Here is a 27,526-nt window from a genome sequence, read left to right as displayed (position 1 = left end):
AGATGTTTAATCTCATGTGAGGGTTTGGCTAACATAGAGGTTAAACAAATAATATTACATTTTAACTGACCTTTTCAGCTCCACTCCATTCTTAAAGCATATCTACATAAAAATATATTTTAGACCCTGGAAATACATTCGGGCACTTCCAAAAATATATTTTCTCTCATACAGTAGTATCCAAAATGTAGTTTCTGACTAAATGTTTGCAATATGAAATATAACAGCACATACTGTAGTAGTCCAAATCTCACAGAGACTGTTGATGGATGACCTCTGAGGTGTTTCTGTTGTCTGGATATGTCCCATCATCTTTAGGTGTGTGCAGAGAGCTGGGTCCTTCCCAGCGGCAGAATGGAACATAGCGGACGCAAGAGTAGGAGGCCAGGCGAGTACTTAAGCCAAAGGGAAGGTCATAAACCTCGTCCGTTTCCAAGTTGCTGCTTGAGTCTCCCAGGTGGGCTGTGTTCCAGGACAGCAGGCCTCGTTCACGCTTGCTTCCTACAGCCAGATTTATATTTAGTGGCGTGCCGGTGTTGTTGCACCAAAAATAACCAATCGACTTCAATACGTAAATATATGCTGATAAATATATATTGATTCAATAGTAGCACATTTGCCAAAAAGTTATTCCTTTGATGAGGTTTACCTGGAACTGTGTTGTCGAGAATGAAGCCAAGGAATCCTCCCACAAACATGCCAGTGGTCAGTAACACCTTCAACACCTGGTCCAGCTCCACCACACCTGACACAAGGCACAGCAGTATTTATTATGCATAGCAGCAACGTTTTTGTACGATGATTGACCAGGAAAGAAAAACAACAAAAAGTCCATATATGGACACCTACGAGGGACAGGTGTGTCGGATAAATTAATAATAATTAATTAATAATTGCACACTCTTCACAATGTTATTTAAGCAGCAACGTTTCGGTCGGATATAAACCTACTGAAAAATTGCTGCTTAAATAAATTAGTTTCCTTTTGGAAAACATAAAAAAATATTTGAGTGTGTTATCAAACAACTTGTTGCTTGTCACACGTTATTTTGTGTCGAGTCTTCATTGACTTCTAAAGCTTGAGTTGTTGCAGTGGAACATGTGGTGACTGGTGACTGGTGAGGGAGCAGATCATCTGCCATTATACCAGTAGTGACGAATTCAGGATGTTTGTTGATCCAGTTTGGAATGACAAGTGCAGAGAACAGGGAGAAACCAAAGATGAAGAGGTTCCTGGAGGTGTTCATGTCTGCAAACTGTAAAGTGAGGCTTTTTAGCAACAAAAACAAACCAAAACAAAGCATTAAAAATGTGAGGAAAATTCGCTGATCGAATTCATACATAACAAACATTTAAAATGTACAGAACGGTTTACCTGCAGATTAGAGATACCAGCAGCAGTGATGACCCCAAACATGATAAAGAGCATCCCGCCGACCACAGGGGTAGGGATAGTGGTGAAGATGGCTCCTATTTTACCCAGCACCCCCATGAAAATCATCAAGACTCCGCTGACAATGATAACTGCTCGACTGCCTACCTGTAACCACACAGCCAGAATGCTCAATCAACTCAAACTTTATTTATAAAGCATATATTACAATGACCAAAGGTTGACTAAAGTGCTGTTTAAAATAAAGAAGACTGACATAAAGAGGCATAAACACTAATACAATTACAAAGAGAAATAAAATGGGATAAGTTCAGCTCAAAAATACAACGTAGGCTACAGCTGGTATAGAAATGTAGTCTGTGATTCCTGTTCCCAAAATACTTTGTCTTTTTCAGTTCACAGAGTCTAGTTTAGACAGAAAACTTTATTAAGGTCCATCGTTAACATAAGTCTAGGAGAGTTTCATGTTCTACAACATAATTTATAGCCTCTATGTAGTCTTCGATTCCTGTTACCAAAAGACTACAGGCCAGTTGCCCTGAAAACCTTGATCATAAAGTCCTTTGAAAAATGGAACATCTGGACAAAACCCAGTACCATGCTGATCCGTTTCAATTTGCATATAAGGATGGGCTTTACTTTATTTACATGCAGTATAACATTTGCAAAGGTGTTTGTGGATTTCTCATCCACCAGTTTAGTTTATCCACCGCCAGTGGATAAACTACTTCTTTAGTTTTCTTGTCTACTAGTTTGGCTGTTTGGATCCTTCATTTCCTCTCCAACTGAACCCACAGGGTGAGGTTGAACGAGTGCATGTCAGGGGAGCTCGTACTCTCTCTCTCTCTCCATGATGTACACCCTGTGCATGTAAGTGGAGGAGCCGGACAGTTATAGCCCTGCAGAGGGGTCTGCTGACCTATTGACCCTCATGAATGTTCAGTATGGTACCTTCTGACTGAGACAGCATCAAGTGATACACACACACACTGTCAATGCTGGCAGAATTGAGATTCTCTGTTACTGCATGGGCACTGTCCAATTCCAGGCACCACTGGCCTTCATGTTCATATACAAGGAAGTACCCATTCAAATGACTTGTTTCCCTACAGACTCAGAGACTCAGTCCCATGGGATAGCCTTGTACCATATACTTGTTTCCATTCAGATTAGGTGTCATCGCCACAGATCACACCCTGCTTTGGATATGTCATAATGTTTGAATGTTCCACTCAGTCATAAAAGCATTCATTCACAATTCCTTGATCATTGATTGGAAATATGACAATCGCTGTACAATAAATGTAATTATTGCAGATTGTGTGTTATGTGAAATCTAAAGCCATGATAAGTGCATGCGTACACCTTTCCCAAAATGAACTCAACAACCTTTCCCAAAATGAACACAACAACAACTTCTGGGAATGCAGCTTGCGTCACAAGACATCTCAATGTCTGCAACTCGCAACGAGAGTGACCACCATATGGTAACTGAGCCATGCATTGCACAACGAAGAGAGCTATATAATGAGGAGGAAGATGAAGCCCGGATAGGATAGGAACTAGGAGGATCCGGAGGGATTCAGAGGAAAAGACGGATGACAGATGGAGGGAGAGGAGCGGAACCAGAAGGAACCAGAGAGAAGGATGTCTGATGAGAGGGTCTTGGCCACATCGCTACACAGACCAACCCCGCTGCTCTGACCCGAGCGTCCCAGGCGATCCCAGGCAATCCAAGGCACTACGACGAGAGGCTCAGGGGTTATCCAGACGATCCAACCCCCTGCCGCCTGCCTGCCACGCGACCTCTCTCCCTTAGAAGACAGACGACCCCAGTCTGCCTCTCTCTCAAAGCTCTCAACAAACACTCAGGAAAGTGATGCATTACATCAAGTTTCTAAGTTCATGGCAAAGGTCATTATCTATCATATAATTTCATTATCATTTGATTCTTAAATTCTATTTGAACCTGCATTAACTCTTGTTTAAGAATTCATTTGATTATTGTGATCCATTCTACTATGCCTATAGCTTAGGTGTGGAAATAAATTGATTAATTTTGTTGTTGTCTATTATTTGTCTATTATTTGCTCAATAGTTGAACTTATAATTCAGATCTTTGAATAATTATTTCATAATTATGAATTCCACTGATATAAAATCTACAGGATTAAATATATAACTACTACAGAGGAGATGATCTTATTGAACTGACTGAACTATAACTATTTTGGCCATGTTTTAAATATATCAGATCTAAGTTCGCAATGCATCACATAGTATAGATCAGCTACAGAATTTTCTAAATAAGTGGTTGAAAATCTGTGGTGGTGAGAACCTATGGAGGTGTCAGGGTGAGTTCAGAGTTCAAATGCCGACAAAATGGGCAAGGATCTCAATTCTGGAGGTTTAAACAAACTGAGAGACCCAAATAATAGGGTAGACAAAGCTAGAACAAAACCTGAGGGTAATGCAGATGGCTTGGCCTAAACTGACCAGACTCACACATATGAGTTTAGCCTTAAACACTGATAAGGAGCTTAACAAACAGGTCAAATCACAAGGTTAGACAAGGAAGCCAGGTATACAACTACAGGGGCAGGCATGTAGAACAAGACACACAAAGGAAAACAACAGGAACAGAAGTCCAAAACCTAATAAGGACAGTCAGAGGAGCGTGACAGGTGGGCCTAAACAAAGATATATGTATCCTCTGTGTGTGTGTGTGTGTGTGTGTGTGTGTGTGTGTGTGTGTGTGTGTGTGTGTGTGTGTGTGTGTGTGTGTGTGTGTGTGTGTGTGTGTGTGTGTGTGTGTGTGTGTGCGTGTGCGTGTGTGTGCGTGTGTGTGTGTGTGTGTGTGTGTGTGTGTGTGTGTGTGTGTGTGTACCTTGGTGATGCCCAGGACTCCCACATTCTCACTGAAGGAGGTGGTGCCATTCCCTGTGCCCCATGCTCCTGCCAACAGACCGCCAATGCCCTCCATTGTAATCCCTCTGTTGATGGCATGCTTTGGGGGAGGTGGGGCCCCCGAAAGCCTGGCACAGGAATAGTAGTCTCCCACAGACTCTATCATGGAGGATATGATGCCAGCCATGATGCCCATCACCCCTGCCACATTTACAGTTGGTACGCCCCACTGACCTGAAGGAGTGACCAAAATGTTTGTTCTGAACCTCCACGATGGAAATACAGTAGCAATCTACATATTTCCGCTATTACCATTACAGTACTCCATCTACTACTAGTCTACAGCATGCTACTAATACTGCCAAAAGGTTTAAAGGTAATAATAAACAATAAAATCCTATATAGAACAGTGATTCCCACTGGTGGGGTGATAATATTTCAGTATTCTTTTGCCAAATAATTGACATTTGGCAAACAGACTTTATTGATAATATAACATAATACACAGACATGTTTGAGATTTTCAGGAGGTTGGAAACCACCACTGAGAAAAATGAAACCAATGTATGGACATGAAAGTGATAGGGATGCCATGACTTTATTACCGGGATATGGAAAGGTGAACCAGGAGGCGGAGCCCACCACGTCTCCCTTCACGTCGGTACGCGCCAGGTAGCCGTACTGGTCTGGGTCTGAGGGCAGGACGTCATAGATGGTCAGGAGGTAGCAGGCCAGCCACGACACAGCCATGGCTAGCAGAACCTGAGCACAGTGGTTGAAGAATACTCCCATGTTTAACTTGGTAAGAACCAAGATTCAAGATTCAAGATGTTTATTAATTGTCACACAGATGTACAATGCAAGTACATGCATTGTGTAAAACCTAGGTTGGGGGTGCTCCACAATACACAATAAAAACATAAATAACAGTGCAAATCCCATGTAAGGGTTATTTAAAAGGTTTAAAACAACTCAGACAAAACCCATGTAAAAGGTTTTAAAAGGTTTTTAAAGGAACACAGACAGCACAAGGCTTTAATACGTGAAAAAGTGCATTGTTCATTTGTTTAGCAGTCTTACAGCCTGGGGAAGAAAACTGCTCTTGAGCCTGGTTGTGCTGGCTTTGATGCTTCGGTAACGCTTCCCTGAGGGCAGCAATATGAAGAGTCTGTTATGGGGGTGTGTGGAGTCTTAGCTATATAAAATTGCATTTATATAGCGCCTTACCGCCTATATAAAAGTGCTCTACAATGTGCATTACTTTCACACAGACATTCACACACTGACGGTGGGGGGAGCAGGGGGTTCAGTGTCTTGCTCAAGACTTAGTACCAGTACCAGCTACTCCAATCTGCACCAAACCTGACACAAACACTGTTCCTGGGCCTACCATGCATGACAATAATCACACCAGGGGTCACGTTAGGGACCCCCGGGGGCCAAAGGCACACTATTTTCCCAATGCGCGACTGTGGCTCAGTCTTGCCCAAGTGTCCTTGGGCAAGACACTGAACCCCAAATTGCTCCCGAAGTGCTGGTTTGTACCTTGCATGGCTTCAGCCGCAATCGGTGTATGAATGGGTGAATGTAATGCACAATCTATGTAAAGCGCCTTGGATAAAGGCGCTATATAAATGCACCATTTATATATAAATGCACCATTTACCAGGGGCAACATCACGGTCCCCCGGGGGCCACAGGCACACCGTTGATTCAATCCTCACCAAACATGGCACAAATGCTGTTCAGTGATCTGCCATGACAATAGTGACAAAACTAAATTGCACAGATGGGGCACTACAGCAGTCATTCTGGATTTGAACATGAAGCAGCCTGAACATAAAGCATGTTAAATATGATTTGCAATGGCAAATACAGCTTTGTATTGATATTCATTAAATGTATTAGTGCTGGTTACACAGCCTCACAGATGCTATAAGAGTGTTGTCCAGTCTGAGGGATGCTCACAAGCACTCAACCAGGGCGAGTTAATTTAATCTTGTTCCCCTCAGGTTCAGGGTGTTTAAGGGTAAGCATTTGTTTTATTACGCAGCCACTACTCAGTGGAATGCACTCTAAAATGCATGAATTCCCTTGCACTTCCCTAAAACTGGTCTTAAATCGTCAAATCGTGGATTCATTTAAACTCTGGTCATAGTTAAACCTTTACCCAGGATGGACTGCTCCTATGGCTGCTCTACTAGTGTACCTCTCAAAACTGTAAAGATTCAGATCTTTTAGTATTTTATGGTATTGATATCATCTGTCGGGTGTTGTCTTATATGTGTATGTACCACAATGGAAACAAGCTTGAAGGTATTTCTCCTTCTTATTCGTTTTAATTGCCAATCCAAATCCAAATCCAAAGTATTCCATCCATCCATCCATCCATCCATCCATCCATCCATCCATCCATCCATCCAATCTCCCCAAGAAGTAGAAATACTGTCTCATGTACATACTGGTATTATCTGGAAGATGTACATCTTTGAGGTGTGCAGTTTCTTGGTCTTGTTGTATGCAGGGATAGGGACTGGTATGCTGCAGAGGAACTGGGAGAACAGGACGATCAGCGCTATGGTCCTGCATGCATAAGAAGAACCATTTCAGCAGGATTGTACCTAATTGAGCACATTTATTACTGTATATATCAGGGTAATCAAAACCTAATTAAGAGTAGACAGCTGTATTTACGTACAACCCTTTGCTTTATTAAGGCATAACCACTTTGTCAAATTTCTTATGGGTTGCTTAAATTGTACATGTTTGATGTATGTGGCTGTACTGTAAGATGCAATAATTTCAGTGTCTTTCCCAAGGACACTTCGAGGTGTAGACAGGAGGAGCCACCATGGATCATTGGACGACCTGCTCTACCTCCTGAGCCACATCTGAGTGGAACATATTGATTGCAACTAAACATGGCATGTCATAATCCCACTGCATGGTGCTAATTATGCATACAAATGCTATAAAATTGAATTATCGCCGTAACCTGATTATTCCCAGTAATCTGGGAATTAGTGTTCATGTAAATTCACTAACTACTACTACTCACAAAGCAGAGATGGCCCAGTGGCTGCCGGCTTTGGTTCCAATCATATCGTACTGGGCCAGGGCAATCAGAGAGATGGTGGGGGCAATGGTAAGGGGGCCAATGAAGCGCATGAGGAAGCCAATGAGACCCGTGCAACCCACCAGTATCTGGAAGACGGAACCCACCATGATGCAGCCCTGAAGCTGTGGAACGGGACATACAGTGCAGTTACACACGGTTCATTACAGCATCATCAGCATGGCCACAGAATAGAAGAAATGGGGGTGCATGCTTAGTTTAGACTATAGTCATTGGTTAGACATGGGTTAGGGTTAGGTTTAGGTGTGCTGCCCCGTGGGAGGTTAGGTTTAGGGTGAGGGTTTGAGATAGGTTCTGGTTGTAGGACTAATGACTGGTCTAACCAATGACTATAGTCTAAACCAAATACTGTCTAAACAAAGTACTGCACCCGAAGAAATGAGCCAACGTCATTATTGTCATGGACAACTGCATAGCTCACCATGAATTATCCCTTGGCTTATATTACAGCGCCATGTCGAATTCGAAATCATAATTGTTCTGATCACTTACATATATTACGTGCAGCACCTTGTTGAATTCTCAATTCTGTCACAGTATTATGTCTTTCTGTTATTTCTTGTAGACCTCTAATCTCAATAACAGGACGTTGTTCTTTCTCTGATTAAGCAGACTGAAAAGTGTAAGATAATAAAAAAAACGTAATCGGTTTTGGTTTTTCTCTTACATACTCATAGCAGTATAAGAAGAGGCATAATGTTCAGTGAGGTGGGCATTCATCTCTGGAAAATAAACCCCTTCAGGGTGTACATTATCTATTAACATCAGTGGTTCTCGAAGTGGGGCTCGGTGACCCCCAGGAGTCCTTGAGGGGATTATAGGGGGTCCCCATCCGGCAAGAGGAGGACCAGTATAACCACATAAGCACTATTTAAAAAATAGTCGATCTACAGTACATGCTCACAAGGTCATGGGCATGTAGATATTTTTTAATTTGAATTCTGTTTTCTTTTCTATATATTTTTTCTCAATATGTTTCTTTCTTTTTCAGGGGTCCTTGGCTTAATGTATAAATGTGGGGGTCCTTGGCATCACATTTAAGCAATTCATTGCTACTAAATGGGTTGGATGATGACTTCCTCAAATAACATGGGTTCAGTCATTGAATTAATAACAAGTTCAATTGAAGTGCTGTTTTTGCGAGCATCCTGTTGTTTTGAGTGGTGTTTGTGCTGGCTGGCTGACTCACAGATCTCAGACGTGTCTGCCACACGTCTATGAAAACAGGGGAGGAAGTGTTCACCAAGCTAGCGTTCTGTGTCCAGGCTGGACACTGGAACTCTGGCATGGACAACATGGACATAGAGGGGGCCAGCAGAGCGAATGTCCCACCCTGGAGGATGGGCAATCTGGAAGAGAAGACAAAACTCTCGAGACGGATTTATACTTAGTTGGACGCTGCTGGTGTCCCACACCAAAAATAGCAGATCTACAAGCTCCAAAAGCGTTGCAGTTTTCCTTTTAAATCGTATTGCTTCAACTCTCAATGTTTATGATTGTCTATGTCTATTTATGATCTAACTCATTTTAGCAAGACCACCATCTTCGTCTTGGAAAACACCTCTGAAGCACTTTTATTTTGCAAATGATTGCATGATCTTAACTTAACGGACACATAGTAAAACATGTTGAAAACATGTTTTATGAGAGTCATACTCTCATAAAGGGAATTCTAATTACCCACCACGACCCCATAGAGAATTCTGTTTGTTTCAGCAGAACAGGCACATGGCTGAATGGATGACACAAACAGATACATTCCTGCAGACATCTCTTCCCATGGTTGTAATGTCTCATCCCAAAGCGCACACGCCTACTTCTGCTAGTAAAGAGGAAGATAAGGTGGTTAAGTATAAACTTATATGAAGAATGGTATCTGTCAGACCTGTTCAGACCTTCACACCTTACCTTATACTGCAGGCTATTACACCCTCTATCAGTATAATAAAAAAATACTTGACTTGCCACACATAGTTGTGCAGACGGAAGTCATGTTTAATAAGACAACATCTGCACAGTCGGTTGAATAAAACCTTATGATCTCACATGTGCATTAAGTTGAAAAATCTGCACAGTAAATATTACTTTTGAGAGCACTGCTAGCAAATTCATCTTCATCTTGTTACAGTTTTATCTTTCCTTCCATGAGTCCTTCTTGAAACTCAGCCAAGTGATAAAATACTGCACTGTTCCCATAGCCATACTCAAATACACTGCAATTATTTTCTAAAGATAGGCCTACTGTATGTCTGTGGTGCAATGAAACAGTGTGTTATGTAATAACACTATGCATTGCACTTGAACACAGTTAGAACACAAAACTGTGGCACTCGCTTATTAGCAACACATTACATTATGTTAACGATACCTGCTCTCTGCAGATGGTACTCTGATTTAGCTCCAATTTTGCACATAATGTAATCTCCTAATCTAAAATGGCACTGCAGTTGAAATGTGAACTGGAACCTTGTTAGAATTTTGTAGCTAGTATACATTGAAAACTAATACTGTAGTTTCAGTTAACCATAGGGTTGTTTTTTTGTTAGATAGGCTGTACTTACTGGCTAACTGCATGGTTTACTGACCACAATTACTTCCTTCGGCATTGCTAAATTAGAAACATTGTACTAAATACAGGGCAATACCCGACATGCCAACTACCGGTATCAAGATTATGTAAATTCCACCTTAGTTATGATTTATGAGTGAGGAATTTGGTAATTTGGCTTTGTCCTTTGATTTATTTGAACCAAGACAAACTCTGCATAACTGATACTTGGGTACAATACTATGTTTCTGATCTTATTCATCAGGTTGTTCTGCCCTGGCAATAAAAAAAAGATCATCAAAATTGTTGGATGATCGATTGAATGAATGACCCACCTGACACCAAAGGTGACCTGCAGTAAGGTGCAGAGGCCAGAAACAAAGAAGATGGTGCTGATGAGCTGACTCTGCGTCAGACCATCATGTTGCAGACAAAGGCCCTCAGAGAGGATCAGAGGAATGGAGAGGATGCCACCAAATGCTGTCAGGTAATGCTAGATAGGAGGAGAGGAGAGTGATTATGTTTGTTTATATTAAAGTAATAATAAACAACAAATACACAGGTACTTGACTTGACAATTATTCAAGAGTATATGACTGAATGGACAATGAGCACTGTAAATTCAACATGCACACAAGGACATCAAGGGGACATTTTGTGTAGATTTTGTCTGAAACATCCACTGTGGCCACTTGAAGCAATATGACATTCATTCACACGAGACATTCAAGGAGATCCCGTATAAAGAGTCAAATCCAGTTGTTAAATAGTAACCTTCCACATTTCAATCTGATTCACGTTCTACTGTGAGTAAGACGAGAGAAAATCTGACATATATTTACTGTACTGTACTGTACTGTACTGTACTGTACTGGCTTCGAAAAATCTCACAATATAACGACAGGATTCAGGCTAAAACTTAAAGGTTGGGAAAGCTTCCCCTTCAAAAGCAACAGGGACCCATGAACAGCCACACAGGAAGAGAGATACCTACTTGAACGGCCAGGAGGATACACAGATACCAGGGAGGTGTGTCAGTCACACAGTACGCCAGTTTGTTTCTCTCATCCTTTGCTGAACAGCTGCTCCCACAATCCTCTCTGTCACTGACATGCTCTTCATCTGTCTGTGGTGCCATATGTCAGCGCCACACAGATGGAGTGTTACAAACAGACAGAGACAACGAGAGGTCGCATCCAGTATAGATGTTGTAATGCAGGCAGTCAAGTGAAATTTTTAGTGAAGTCAAATTGATTCATAAAGCACCTTTAAAAACAACACTCCTTTCCTTGACCAAAGTGCTAAGGGGTAGCTAAATCCTAAATAAAGAAAGCATTGACATAAACAAAATATAGAGCTCAAAGGCACAAATAAACAATCTGCAATAAACAGATTAAGAGCATGTTCAGTGCTTTATTGACGGACGAGGCTACTTTCATGTCCTCCTAGTTCAACCTTTGAACACAATTATATGAGTTGAAGGTCATTAGGTTTCAGATTTCAACTTGGTGAAAATATGACATATGTCTTTTTAATAGTTACAGTCTCTGGATGAATGAGGATTTTGTACTCACATGAAAAGCATAATTGTTGAGGCCTCTGCTCTTCTTGCCCATTGTCATCTGAAGTGAAAGCTCGTTTTTTGATCTTTCAGGCAGAGTTGACCTATGAAAGGAAACACATGGAGACTGGAGAGAGAGAATGAAATACTAAGAATGATATAGTGAAAGAGAAGTCCCTCCCATTTAGATAAGCACACCTGCCAACTCTCCAACAATTTATTGTCTTCACCAGGCCGAAGGCATGGGGAGAGTATGTATTCCCCCCTCCCCCGTCTGGTCTGATAGGTCTGAGGTTGGCAGGTATGTTTAAAGCAACAATAAAGACACAGGGTGCAAAGTGGCAAATTTGGCCTTGCATAAAATTCTGGGTGCAGTGGTGGTCTTAAAACACAATGATGTGTCCAGAGATATATCACAGATTAACAGCCCCACTGACTGCACCATAACAATCTCTTGTTAGTCTTCTTTTCTTACTGTGTGTGTGATTTCATCATTTCAGTCGAGGCACTGATGCAGACAGACAGTACATTTGCGCTTGAATGTACACCACCATCATGGCCCAAAGTCCATGTGGGAAATTTGCACATGATATTGCACAGTGGAACATTGTGTTTCTGACTCACTGGCATAAGGAAAGATGATGCAGAGATGTCTCCACTAGAACTTGAGTATGTCGGTCAGCGTCCGGGTGCTGCAGGCAGGCGTAACGTTTCTGGACACTGAAGTGGACTGGAGACTGGGGTTTGATTCCTCGCTGCATGGTGGTGGTGGTGGTGATGATGATGATGATGATGATGATAAAATAGAGGAAACAAATAACTAAATGAATTAAAATGAACAGAGTGGACATCCACCATCCCACATCTGTACAGTGTAAAGGACAGTTTGTCAGTTAGACAGCTTCTTCATTGAAACACCTTATAGCAGCAGTGGGGAAAATAAATGTGTAAAATGCTTAATTTTACATCACTAAAAGTGCTTCTCTGGTTATTAAAAGACATATGTAGAGGATGACTATCATACTGCAGTATGGTGCAGTCTATTTTCTTTGTAGCCTACGTTGTGACAGTTTCCAAAGAATTGGGGGATACCAATAATGGAACGAGTCTTTTTTAATTACCTTATTATTCAGCCTGTTCCCATCTTCTGCTGCAAAGCTGGCACCCCAGTGAACCACTGCAGAAAATGCTCTGACAATAAACACAGAGAACTTTTCCATGGTACTAAAAGCTCTGCGTTTCCATAGAAACAAATGTCTAATTTCACAAGAATGTAATTGGTAAGCCTCTTATCATCAGGCTTAGAGTGCCATTAGCAAAAAAGAAGGGTTACAAAAGACTTCATTATTTTGTGCGAACTGCAATGGACATTTTAGATAAGAAAATAGTTAAATAGCTCTACCACCTAATCCCTACAACCCATAATCACTGTTGCTGGGAATGCATTTTAGTATTTGAATGCCCTATTCTATTTAATTAGCCTATGTTTTTATTGCGACCACAGGTCGCATTTACTATGAAAACGTGCATTTCCCATCAGTTAGTTAGTTAGTTAAAGAGTAATTAGTTAGTCTGAAAAAGTAACTAATTACTTTACTAGTTACTAAATTATGAAAGTAACTAGTTACTAGTTATTTTACTTTACAAAAAAAATAAAGGTTTTAAAAATATATATAAGATTTTCCAATTGTTTTGTTTTCAATGAAAAATTATTCCCTAATGTCACTGATCCAATTGTGGGCTCTACTCTAAAAAATCACACCCGTGTGAACTGAGTAGTGCAACTCCCCTCTCCCCTACCCCTCTAGAACACTTATACCAATAGTACAATCCAAAATCACAGACAATATCCAGTCTAATGATATGGATATAATACTGGTGCCCTGCCCATGCACAGACATGCCTAAAGTAATTACCCTATGTTGACCAGTCATCATAATTATGATGACGACGTTATGCCCTGTGGAAGCCACTTTCTCACATGGAATGTGTTTCACTCTGGGAGCAGACTCAGCGCACAATGTCAGTTTACATGAGACGTTTTTATTTATTACGTAACATGGGTAACTATACTAACTCACCCATTGCAAACACAGTAACTTTAATGGCGGTACTGAATGGGAAAATGTAGAGAGTTACAGCAAAAAGTACTTTCTTTATGTAAAGTATTTAATGTAAGGGCTTTAGTTCCAAGGTTAGTTAGTTAGTAATTAGTCACCCCTGCAGGCATGACCATAGGCCTATATGGTCATGCCTTGTGACATTGACAGGGAATTTCCATATATACTGTCGTTTCATATAGCACCCACAGGGCCACTTGAGATCAAGTCATGTTGACCCCAGAATGTCTGTCTACTTTGTGTTGGTTCTGTGCATGCAGTCTTCAACCAATTATAATCACTAAGATTTAGAATTTCTTTCATATTAAGGTTGATCATAATTCTGTGCAATTATATTTTAGTTTTCTCTCTGACTCGATCTGGGAAACGTATCAATTGTGGTCATGGCTGACCAGCGGTTCATGGTTTGCCTGGTTGACGAGTCTGCTAATCCCATTAGGCACCGTTTTGTTTGTTCTGATGATTTTGGTGTGTTGCATTGTCCCCTTAATGAGCAAGTGTATGGGTGACCATGTCCATGGTCAGCTGGTTAAATACTGCTTAATTCAAACAGTTGAACCTGAGAACCCAGTGCTTTCATTTTGAAAAAACAGCATGCTATGTATTTTCTTGAATGTGATGTACGATGTATTATTTTGCAACCCATGTGGACGGAATGATACTGATGGGAATTCACATTTGTTGTTTAATTAAGTTGTTTTAATTAAGAGGAAGGATTTGACGGGGAATTTCCACATACTGTTGTTTATAGCACCCACAGCCACTTGAGATTAAGTCATGTTGACCCCAGAATGTCTGTCTACTTTTTGTTGGTTCTGTGCCTGTTTTCAACCAATTATAATCACTACGATTTGGAAATTCTTTCATATAAAAGGTTGATAATTATTCTGTGCAATTATATTCATGTTTTCTCTTTGACTCAATCTGAGAAATTTATCAAGGTCTTAATTTGCGCACAGATAGCGTTGGGTCCTCCCTGCATTCTTCTTCCTCTTCTCCCCTCACCTCTTTGCCCATCTCCTTCTCTCTCTCCCTCCGTCATGCACTCTCTCTCTCTCTCTCTCTCTCTCTCTGTCACGGTATGAGACGGGTGTTGGACCGAAGTGCAGAACCACACAGGAAAGCAGGCAGATGAAGTTTAAATGAAGATTTATTTACCAACACAGGACATACATGGGCTGGACACACCATAACATAAACTATACACTAGCAGGGAACAAAAGGAACTGAGGGTTTAAGTAGACACAGGGATAACAATACACAGGTGAACAGAACTAACAATCAACACTGGGATAGGCTGGGAGACTAACAGGACACAGGTGGAGAAAACTAGTAATCACAGGGAGGTGAGACAACACAGGAAACAGTAACTAGGGAAAACAGGAAACACTAGGACATGACAACATAATAAAAGTATACAACAGACAGATATCGTGACAGTACCTCCCCCAAGGGATGGGTTCCAAACATCCCAAAAAACATTGTCAGAACTCAGAACAACAAGCAGGGTGGGTGGCAGGGGGTTGGAAAGGAGGGAAACAGGGGCACAAAACTAACACAGGACTGGCAGGACAAAAACATTAAAAAGACAGAAACCCTTAGATCTCCATATATGGAGCTGACCTGTTCTGACATTCCATATGTTGATCCTTCCCCATCCATCCTTCCTCTTCGATGTCTCCCTTTTTCTTTTCTTTTTTTAAAGATATTTTTGGGGGCTTTTCCTGTATACAGCATTGTTGTCCTGAACTCTTGTTCAGTGTGACATTGTCCTGAATGTCACATTTGCCATTGACAATGAAAGGAAAATTTATGTCATGCATATTGGTTATTTTATTGGATGATTCAAGAGTGCCCCTCACTTCACATGGGTGTGATTTCTTTGCCTTTATTTGATAGATGATAGTAGGTAGACAGGAAAGGGGGAGAGAGATGGGGGGAGGACACACAGCAAAGTTAGTTGGGATCGGGACTCGAACCTGTGACACACTGTAAAACCGGCAGAGTTCTCAACAGGCCCGAAAATTAAGGCCCGACCCTACCTGGGCCCTCATACGCTCTGTACACTCAATACACTGCTCCCGCCAGTGTGCCAAAGGCAAATTTCCATTTTATGTGAAATTTAATGGACAATAAAGCTTTCATTATCTTTATCTTTGTTCGACCTCACAGCCTCAGGCAGCTCAGTGAAGTCTTTGTTCTGTTGACCTGCAGTCCCATTCAACCCTATATCCTCAGATGCTTCTCAAGCCTAATTCACTATGTACGTACTTCGTTGGACACCATGTTAATTGTGGAAAAGAATGTGGAATCACAATGTTTTTTCAGTTTTTGAAAAAAAGAAAAAAAAAATTCAAAGGTAGCCTACTATTGTGGTAAATGGACATTAGTTAATGCCCCCAAATTGCAGACACTGGCAATATTAACAATCATATCTACAGCTGTACAACTAATTTAGCACCGTCTAAGATTTCAGTCAGTAACTGTAGTGAAACATTTGCTTTTTCATTCATGGTCAAAGGCCACCTTTCAAATCAACAGGTCAGATGTAATGTCAGTGCTCAGTGGTGCCTGGGATGCCCTTGAGGCCCGATATAAGGCCACTCTCTGACCCACTAAAAGCAGAGTGAACTTTGTAGTTAGTGACATCCTATCAAACTTGGAGCCCATGGGGAGAATCTAAACAAAATAATCAAATCTCTCCTTTTCTCCTCTCACCTCAACCACCTCTGTGAACAACACATCACAATCAGCGTCAGTTAAACAGAGTGCTGAAAGGTCATCCCAGGAAAGTCTGTCTGCTCTAAGGACACATCAGTTATCTTGTGTCCACACAGATAGAATAATCATATTATATACGCACACAGCCTATCAGCCTATCATCCTATTTGGACATGTTATACTTACATTACTTACATTATTAAAATAACCAGGCAATGGTGAATGGTCCCAAACCTTTCAGAAACAGTAACGTTAACCGGTAACAGTTTGCTACTGGGCTTAAATGTGTTGTGAGATTGGACTTCTCAGAATCTACGTTTGTGTTGCCACTAATGTACGTCATATTTCAGACACATATGACCTAATTTCTCCTTTCATTGTCAATGGAAAATATGAGATGTGTGTGGACAAAAGCTGTAGACAGGAAAAAAAATGTTTTTGTTGTAATGACATTGAACCAGTAACTGTTTTCCTCCCCACGGCGACACAGTGCAGCTCCTCCTTCTGAGACTGTGTAAGTGTAACTACTGCATCCATATAAATCTAGATAACAATTACCTGCAAACTGCAACTCTACAGTACACTCTCTCAGGTGTAACCAGCAATTACTGGATCAATGGTATGCAACATCGTTGGTAATTTGCTATTCAGAGAACACTTGTCTCAAAATATGAATGGGAAAAAGTGTTGATAAATATGATAGAAGAGAGGAAAGAAGGAAGGAAGATAAGGAAGGAAGGAAGGAAGTATGTAGAGACAAGGGAGGAAAGGAATGAAGAACTGAGACAGTAAATATTCCCATCGTTTAAATATTTTTTCAGGGTTTGACTGTGACTCTCTGCAGGGTATTGAAGGCACTATTAGCCTACTACTATTGTGTGTCAGACAATGGAGTGGGCTTTTGGCAAATCATAATAATTTCAGATCTGCTGCTGGTATTTGTAAATGCCCCTATAGGCCTAAAAGTTTGAAGAATGCAGTCTCAACAATGTACTGTAGCAGCATTTGCATTCAGTTCTCTCTGATCTTGACGTGAACTGCATGTGAAAGAGTGATGACACGGAGCCTGCATGTTTTCATGAGCAAATTAACCTTTACAAAAATGTAAATTCAATTATATTCTATTCCAGGAAGAGACACTAAATTCAAAACGAATGGTTGTTGTTGTTGTTGTAGTTGCTGCTGCTGATCATTATTATTCTCCCAGAGGTTCTATGCTGCACATTAATGTATATATATGGTTGCTTCCCTGTTGACCATGCATATTTCATTACAAATATCACACCACCATCATAGATAGATAGATAGATAGATCTTTATTGTCATTGCTTGCACGAAACAACACAATTCAGTTTAGAGCTTCACCACTGACATACAAATAAATAACCATACTGTGTACAATAACCCAAAGTGCAATAGTGCTGGTACAATGTAATAGTGCAAAGTCCAAAGTTCAGTGCAACGACCAAGTCCATTTTCAGTACCCTTTTAATACTATAGAGGAGGCTCGGGGATGTGGGGGCAGGTTGTTCATTCAGCATGCCACCATGCCACTAATCCCTCAACCTCCCTCCTGTATAAGGTCTCATCATTTCCTGTGATGAGGCCAAGTACTGTTGTGTCATCTGCAAATTTGACTATGAGGTTAGATGGAGAGGAGGAGCAACAGTCGTGTGTGAAGAGTGTGTACTGTGTATAGAAGTGGGCTAAGCACGCAACCTGGGGGCCCCCGGTGCTAATGGGCAGGGTGGGGGAGATGAGCTTGCCAATTTTGACATGTTGTGTACGGTTAGTTCGAAAGTCCAAGACCCAATTACATAGTGTAGTGTAAGTTTGTGTACCGTAGTTTGCTGTGGAGTCCTTGAGCACCCGTCCCTGGATTTCGTCTGGACCCGCCGCTTTCCTGGAGTTGATGTTGCGTAAGCCAAGTCTGAACACTTGTGTGCTCAGGACTAAGGTGGAGCCATCAGAGGGGGGAGGGGGCGACACCGGGTCCTTATTGTCCCTGTCAAAACGTGCATAGAAGGTGTTTAACTCCACCGCTAGGGGTGCGCTGCCATTGACAGGGGGGCTGCCATATTGGGGCTATTCACAACACTGTAGTCGGGAATGGTGTTCAACTTTAATGTGAGCAGTAGTATTGCTGAATATGCTCTCCTTCTCTCGGCTTTCATCATGTGTATTGATTTAAATGCATTAATACAATGCTAGCTTAGACATAATACTATGTCTGGCCAGTCAAATGACTGTCCACATGGGATCAATAAAGACGTAGCCTAAGTGTCATTCAACCATTTATTAAAGTGAGAGATAGCTAGGTGGACAGCCAGATTGTAAACGGGCAATAATTAAATTAATTGGTACTGTCATATCTTCTTCATGTGTCTTCCAGACTGACTTTAACACTTTCAACCATGTGCATGGACTTGGACATATACAATATTACACAGAACATGACTGCACAGTCAGACTAAATTAGACACCTGAGATAGGATTTGATATTTAGGCAGTAAGCCGGTGACATTAATTATGCTAACTGCAGTGGTAAAGGTAATAGTGCCATGGGTATTCCTTACAAATGTTACACGTATATCAGACAGATAAGATAACAATGTGCGTTTGTGTGACTGTGGGATACAATGGCCACCACTAAAGAACAACTCAATGTGATAACCTTAATTATGCTAATTATTCTGTCAGAAGTACACAATTCAAGTCAAAATTCATTATTTATTTAAGAACACTGCTGCATTGCTCTGCTCTGCTCATTTATCCTCCCTCTTTTTTAAGTCCTGGTTCTCTTTCCTCCACAGACCTCATTACTTACATCTTTCCCCAGCTTTACAGATTTTCAGTTTGTGCTCAAATTAAACGTTTCAACTAAAATACTCCTCAGAGGATCGGAAAGAGCAAAAAAACAAAACAAAAAACAACACACACACACACACACGCACACGCACACGCACACGCACACACACACACACACACACACACACACACACACACACACACACACACACACACACACACACACACACACACACACACACACACACACACACACACAAAGACAGAATGTGGGGGTGGTGATCCATACATGATTTCCAACAAAGCGAGAAAGAGAGAGACTGAGAGAAATCCATATAGAATTAGCCTTTTTGTCCAGGTTCAATGCGTCTGAATTGCGCCTTCAGATTCAATGCGTCTGAATTTTGACAATCTCTCCCGGTACTAATTTTCAACTAAAATAAGTCGTAGTTGCTGGACGGCTTTCAAATAGAGGATATTATAATCACCCTTTATGTACTGTGGCTAGTCCATAAAGACGATTCAAATGTTCTGCAATTAATAAACATCTAATCCTTTCTGCATGGGCTGCTACAGTCCTGTTGAGTCACAGGACGCCTGCTGGGTGCTGGTGCACTGAGAAAGCCCCCTGTTAGTACAATAACTGTAAGCGAGGCCTGTCTGAGAAACAGCATCATAAAAACACAGGTCCTCCAACACGATGAATCAGTTTCATGAATGCATAAGCAAGCAACTGGCCCCACGTACGTCACACTGTGCCTCTGTACACGTACTCTCCCATTGTCCAACGATCGTTAATGATGCACCAAACCGATGTCTATCAAATTTGATATGCACAAATGATAAAGATGTTGAGTTAAAAAAACAGTACTGTGTGGATGTACTGTATCTTACAAGCAACTTGGGGCAGGTGTGCCCTAAAGGTTAGAGGACCGGGTTTTGTAATCAAAAGGCCCCTGTTAGATTCCCCTGCCCTGAGCGTCAGAAAAAAGTGAAGCTGCTCAGTGGTGAACAGTACTGTATAAGACTGTGGTTGTACTGGTCAGCTCCCATGCAGACTGTGGTTGTACTGGTCAGCGACAGCTCCCATGCAGACTGTGGTTGTACTGGTCAGCTCCCATGCAGACTGTGGTTGTACTGGTCAGCTCCCATGCAGACTGTGGTTGTACTGGTCAGCTCCCATGCATGTTTCAATCTGCATGTGATGCAGCGCGTTCCTGAAAAAAAGATTATTTATTCTCAGCGAACCTCCCCTGGGTAATTAAAGGTGAAAAGAAAAACGAAGTTAACCAATTTATCCACAGACGGTACGTTTGAAATATAGTACAGAAGGATGTTACATAAGGATTAAAGGACTAAAGAAATCTCAGCATGATTTGGGGAAAAAAACTATTTATCGTCAGTTCAGCTGACTCAACTAAAACCAAGAAAGTGTATTTATACTTCCAGTTTTCTGATCTTTACACTTCCTTTCTGTGAAAGAATTGATCAAGCACCATTCCATGCTTTGTAAAGCCCCACACACACACACACACACACACACACACACACACACACACACACACACACACACACACACACGATGAGGAGACAGTCAGTTTTCATACTTTATCGGTTCAGTGCTTTCAAAATCTGTTTATAATATACATGTACATTATTGCCACAGTCATGCCTTCCTCATGCATTAGGAGGACCAAGGACGGGGCTGTCAGAGGGACGGTGAGGAGGATGCTACTGGACATCATATAAGGCCCCTGTTATTGCTGCATGCATGGTGCAAAACATGCCAAATTGGAAAATTGGCCTATATGCTACTTTTTGATTCATTGGAGAGGTGACGGCTTTGGATCAATAAGTAATGTTCTCCCATGTTGGATCATCTGACATAACTGTGGTATGGTCTGATGAGAAATAATTACAGTGGCCACACACTGTAGACTGTCTTCATTCACAAGTCTTCAATCCTAAGGAAGACAGTAAGAAAAGCAGTAAGCCAGTCAGCCAGACAGACATGCACAGCACAGGCTCAACTGCATAATAGTAGCCTATAGACCATTATCCTCAAGGCAGTTGAAATTCATGGTTTTATGGTTTCAAAGACATGATTAAATTAGGTAGTAGTAGCCTACACAACTCCAATATAAAGGTCATGCCTTGATGTGTGGAGACAAAAATGCAAAAATAAATAAATAACGTTCATGAATAGGTATGGAGTCTCTGAAGGGGCTAATATAGAATTATTTATCTGGATCTGATATATATTTTTCTGTTTCTTATTAACATGGTTGTCTGAGTTACGTTGTTCTCGTTCAGGTTTTGCTCCAAATGGATGACATGATCTGTGCTGTGCTGTGAGCCGTCTTAATCTGTGATAGTCTGTCTTCTCCATGTCTACGCGAGGAACACAGAAGAAAAACTTGTTTATTGTTTTACTGTTTGCTGGGTGTTCAACGTTGTTGTTTCAAATGTGCTCTATAAATAAAGTTGATTGGATTGGATAAGTATAAATTAACACGACATTTGAAGTTGTGTATAGGCTATACATAAGACTGCCGTGACACTTCCATGACATGGCACCTGCCTAAACACGAACGCTTATAATCGTCGTCATTTAATGTTATTGAGTCAATCATGTCACTTTCAAATCACCATGACATTGTTTGGGATGTATTGGTTGTGACATCATGACATGACACAACGTGACATAGCAGGCCTACTTGGCGAACTTAAGCCCTATTTGTCAGTGTTGTTTTCACAACTATGGGCTATCAGCCCTGCTATCAGCCCTGGAACCAATCTTGGAAATGGACTCAGATACCGGTTTGGCACTTGGATCTGACTCAATGTCGGTGACTCAGACTTGAACACTGGGGCATCGTGACTTGACCTCAAGATATAGAGACTAATACTCTACTTGGTGTTTCATTAATACTATACACTATTTAATGGTTATATGTGGTAGATTGTTTTGGCATCTGTGGAAATGGTCTGAGCTGGGGCTCCGTCAGCTCAATCCTTAGAGTGCCAGGTAATGCTAACATGGGCCTAGCTAGTAGTTTCGTTAAAATGTGATCTTCAACGAGGGAAAGCCTTTGCTAAGTAAGAATAAACCTTTATTGATCATATCAGCAACAGGATAGGAGCCAATCCAAGATAGATAAGAATAAGAAATAGGTTAAAAAAAAGAAAGAAAAAACTTAACTAAACATTTGCACTGGGTCAGAGTCTCAATGAGTTGTAGTGTACAGTCTATATCAACAGCAGTGTTGGGCAAGTTATTCAGAAAGTGTACGTTACTCTTTATGTTTCTTATGCCGAGGGGGAGAGAGAGAGAGAGAGAGAGAGAGAGAGAGAGAGAGAGAGAGAGTGTGTGTAAAGCTTTGAATGGTCAATGTTGTAAAGATTTGATTGGTCAATGTTAATAACCTTGAGATTCATTCAGATTGCCTGTAGGGAGTATGTTCCAAGTCGCCCCCTCAGGTCGTTGGTGCTGGACTGCTGTGCTGAGGATGCCACCCACAAACAGCAAGAGATTTATAGTTTGGATAGTTTTAAGAGAGGTAGCTAAAACACACACCAAAGGAGTCCTGCAGCTTCTGAATCTATTGAAAGGATAGCCCCTCAAAAAATAGATTTATACTTAGTGTCCCAAAAAGAACAGCTCTACCATGTGGCGATTCAACACATTTGTTGTAGATCTGATCTTTTTGGCAAGCCACAGCATTGCACGATGAAGTGAACTACAAATTCTGCTTAACATTATACAGCAAATGCAATCAATTAATTAGGCCTAATAATGATATAAACGGACGGACGGACGGCATAGGACTCCTATGATAGGAGTGAAAATAATTTAGTCTCGTTTGTGCCGAATCTGGGTTGCACATGGTTTGTTGAGCTCCCTCTGGTGTTATGGGTGTGGACTTCGTTGACATTAAGGAAGTATTTAGACAGGTACATGGTTATATTGGTGCTGTGCTGTATTGAATCTTGTGGACCAGATCCATTGCAAGATGCTGTACTCTGTGGTCAACCCTATTAAGCCATTCCAGTCTGTCAAAATGGGCAGACAGACAGACATACAGAAATCTCTATGGGGAGATACTGTCAATCCTATCAAGGCCTATCAATCACGAAAAGCCAATAACCAGAAAGTCATCAGTATAAAGATTTAAACATTAACTCTAATTCCAAGGTCATAATTCTGTAGCCTACGCTTATTCCCACTTGAGAATCTGTTATCTTCGATGAGTCATAGAATACATCTTAGACTTCACATTCCTTTTGAGGCAAGAGTAAGAGACCAGCAGCACCGTACATCTGCAACTAATTACATGGTCTAATGAACAGGAAACACAAACACAGAGGGGTGGGGACATGATGAATTATAAAATAAATATGTGGGGGGAATAAAACCTATTCTCCAGCTGGAGTTAATGTAGCAGAAAAATTACATAACTTCACAAGCGAAAACAAGTTTTTATCAGTTTTAAACTGTTGTGTATTAACCTCTAACCACTAGCCTACGTCTTGGGTTGTCATTGCCATTGTTTACTTGTGGCACGAATCTAATTAGCATCATGCTTTCACATGAAGGAGCCTATCTTCCCTGAGCAAGCCCTTCGCTGTCTGTTCGACGCGGTCCTATTTTATTTCCTTCATTGAAAGTATAATAAGTCGTGACATAACAGAGCCCGGGGCGCACTCGTGCAACCCCGTTCCTCCCACGCACCTCGCTCCTTCCCCCGCTCTCTAATAAAGGGGAGCTCCCCTCCTCCTCCGCACTCCACACAGCAGATGCACTCTGCAAGTGTGTCAGGCTCCAACTGCAGAGGAGCTCCATGGTGGGAGTGCATGTCCTCCGCTTAAATCTTCTGGGGATGTATTCTGCCTCGACCAAGATGAATCGTGTGGTGGTGGTCGCGGTGGTCTTATCTCTCTTCACAGGTAGGTGTTAAGTGCATGCATATATGAATGCAGAGTGCAGTGTGGCTGCTCTCTCGCAGGCTGCGTAAACTTCAGTTCAGCACCACGGACAGAGGCAGAGAGAGTGAATGGAACGCACTGTGGACAGTGCATTGTTTCTTTCGGTTCATGTTCATGTGTGTATTTCTCATGATTTTGTCAACACTTGTATGCTTACCCGGTATAATAGTAATTAGTTTGACGTATCCAAGGATATTTGTTTTCCTTCTAAATGCCACACTTGACACATACTTTCCTTACCGTGCGCAGAAAATCTAGCGTTTCCAGTTGGAAAAGAGGGGCAGAGAGAAGATGTGGTAGGTTTTGTTTTAAATTGTTGATTGGACGTAGATCATTCTCAATTAAGCACGCAGACGACTATAAGGTGTGCAGCAGCGCAGACGCTCATTTTCACCTATAAAGTCAGAGTTGCTGTTGTTATTATTGCAGGTAAAACGGTGTTTGGTTGAAGTCTTGTCCAAAGCTCTCTCCAAGCCCGACTCTCATCCACTGGATCAGGAATGCAAAGATATTCTTCAAGCAGGTTTGTAGCACAGGGAAACAAGCTACTTTAAAGCATAGAATTCCGGTTATTAACGATCGAGCCAAATATTAAGCCTTTAGGTTATTTACAATAAACGCTGTACCAACTGAACATAGGAATTGATCTTCTAAACTGCATGCCTCAGGATCAGGAATAGTCTATATAGACTATACTCACATAAACCAAATGACTGTAATGATGTGCGGAACAGGAGCAAAACACACACATTGTAGGCTAATACAGAGGTGAGTTGCATTGTGATGCAACATTTTCTCCTGTGGGGTCACTGGGGAGCTCATGTATTCAGAATATGAAATTTCTTTGTATACAGTTTTTAAAGTATGTGGCCCATGGTGACATCGATCAATTCTGGATTAAAAGCGTCTAATATATTATTTATGCCCCAAAATCTATAAATCTCACACAGTATTAAGGCAGCCGGGCCCCACAACTCACACAAGGTGCCCTTTTTCACTGCTATTAAAAAACAAATTAATTGGTTTGTGGAGAATAAATCTTGAATCAACGTTATTTTTTATTCAGGGTTCTATATTCCACTGTAACCCTCAGCTTTCACGCTCTGTTCCAGGGGTCAGAAATGCTCCTCTCGACAAGAAGAATGCGGTCGAGGCTCTCACAAACGAGGAGGAGGTCAAAGCGCCTGGACCGGAGACGGAGACCAAGAGAGCGGACGTGAAAGACATCGAGACGCTCCTAAAGTCTGTGGACGCAAAGAGAGAGACGCCCGAGGATGAGCGCAGCCAAGAGTCATGGGACCTGGATGGCGATGATCGAGACAAGCGGTCCAATTGGAGACCTGGACGATTCCACCAGCAGCGGAAACACAAGCGCGACGAAGAGGCCTCAGAGGAGGATGGAGACTACGAACGCAGCCAAGAATCATGGGGGGGTTTGGAGAAGAGGAGTTTCAGACCCGGAAGGCGCCATCAAACACGACACAAGCGTGACGAAGAGCTCACGGAGGATGTGAGGGAAGAGCCCGATGAGGAACGCAGTCAAGAGTCGTGGGGTCTTGACGACGAGAGGGACAAGAGGGGTTGGAGGGCTGGTCCAAAACATCAATCACGACACAAGCGCAATGAGGAGGACGAGGATCGCAGTCAGGAGTCTTGGGATTTTGGCGACGAACGGGAGAAGAGGGGTTGGAGAGCTGGCAGAAAACATCAATCACGACACAAGCGCGACGAGGAGATTTCGGAAGATCCAGATGAGGATCGCAGTCAAGAGTCGTGGGGTCTTGACGACGAACGGGAGAAGAGGGGTTGGAGAGCTGGTCCAAAACATCAATCACGACACAAGCGCGATGAGGAGATTTCGGAAGATCCAGATGAGGATCGCAGTCAAGAGTCGTGGGGTCTTGACGACGAGAGGGACAAGAGGGGTTGGAGGCCTGGTAGAAAACATCAATCACGACACAAGCGCAATGAGGAGGACGAGGAACGCAGTCAGGAGTCTTGGGATTTTGGCGACGAACGGGAGAAGAGGGGTTGGAGAGCTGGCAGAAAACATCAATCACGACACAAGCGCGACGAGGAGATTTCGGAAGATCCAGATGAGAATCGCAGTCAAGAGTCGTGGGGTCTTGAGGACCAACGGGACAAGAGGGGTTGGAGGGCTGGTCCAAAACATCAATCACGACACAAACGCGACGAGGAGATTTCGGAAGATCCAGATGAGGATCGCAGTCAAGAGTCGTGGGGTCTTACTCTTGACGACGAACGGGACAAGAGGGGTTGGAGAGCTGGCAGAAAACATCAATCACGACACAAGCGTGACGAGGAGCTGTCAGAGGATGTGAGGGAGGAGCCCGACGAGGAACGCAGTCAGGAGTCTTGGGGTCTTGACGACGAGAGGGACAAGCGAGGTTGGAGGCCCGGCAGAAAACATCAGTCACGACACAGGCGTGATGAAGAGCTGTCAGAGGATGTACGAGAAGATCCAGATGAGGAACGCAGTCAAGAGTCTTGGGGTCTTGGTGACGAACGGGAGAAGAGGGGTTGGAGGGCAGGGAGGAAACATCAATCACGACACAAGCGCGACGAGGAGGTCTCAGAAGATCCAGATGAGGATCGCAGTCAAGAGTCGTGGGGTCTTGACGACGAACGGGAGAAGAGGGGTTGGAGAGCTGGTCCAAAACATCAATCACGACACAAGCGCGATGAGGAGCTGTCAGAGGATGAACGCAGTCAAGAGTCGTGGGATCTTGACGATGAGCGAGACAAGAGGGGCTGGAGGCCCGGTAGGAAACATCAATCACGACACAAGCGCGACGAGGAGCTGTCAGAGGATGTGCGAGAAGATCCAGACGAGGATCGGAGTCAGGAGTCTTGGGGTCTTGACGACGAGCGGGACAAGAGGGGTTGGAGACCCGGCAGGAAACATCAATCACGACACAAGCGCAATGAGGAGGACGAGGAGCGCAGTCAGGAGTCTTGGGATTTCGACAAGAGAAATGCAGGAGGTGCTGAGGAGGAAGCCAGGGTGGAAGCTCTGAGGTATTTATTCCATTATATTCTGCTGACGCCTTCCATCTATTATGATGCTACGACAATCATCTATTGATCCATGAAATATCTATGCGAATCAGGGTTCATATTGTAAATTACCCATGACAGTTTTAAGAGGCTTACACGTACAATTTACAGTTGACAATTTAGCAGACACTCTCATTCATGTGACCTACAAAAAGTGCAAAATCAGAATACGTGCCATGAATCCTATAGTCAACAAACGATAGGGGAAATGTAAATAGAATGCAAATAAAATGTATTGTTGCTGTCGGGTGGAAACTATTGGTATTAT

General features: G+C 42.2%; 1 protein-coding gene across 1 annotated transcript; it reads right to left on the bottom strand.

Annotated features, from left to right (window-relative positions):
* Nucleotides 1–250: 250 nt before the first annotated feature.
* Nucleotides 251–24,050, bottom strand: LOC308334631 (solute carrier family 23 member 1-like; the record flags this gene model as incomplete). Its single annotated transcript, XM_080791435.1, has 15 exons — nt 251–501; nt 650–745; nt 1,148–1,256; nt 1,376–1,540; nt 4,281–4,534; nt 4,906–5,062; nt 6,763–6,883; nt 7,359–7,540; nt 8,626–8,785; nt 10,320–10,477; nt 10,979–11,110; nt 16,384–16,394; nt 18,228–18,471; nt 22,642–22,697; nt 23,927–24,050. 15 exons carry the CDS (start codon nt 24,048–24,050, stop codon nt 251–253), a joined length of 2,220 nt encoding a protein of 739 aa, XP_080647561.1.
* Between the last annotated feature and the right edge of the window lie 3,476 nt (nt 24,051–27,526).

This window comes from Protomyctophum bolini (assembly GCF_963924005.1).
Source record: "Protomyctophum bolini genome assembly, chromosome: 19".
NCBI lineage: Eukaryota > Metazoa > Chordata > Actinopteri > Myctophiformes > Myctophidae > Protomyctophum > Protomyctophum bolini.
This window is presented reverse-complemented; position numbering and strand designations above follow the sequence as displayed.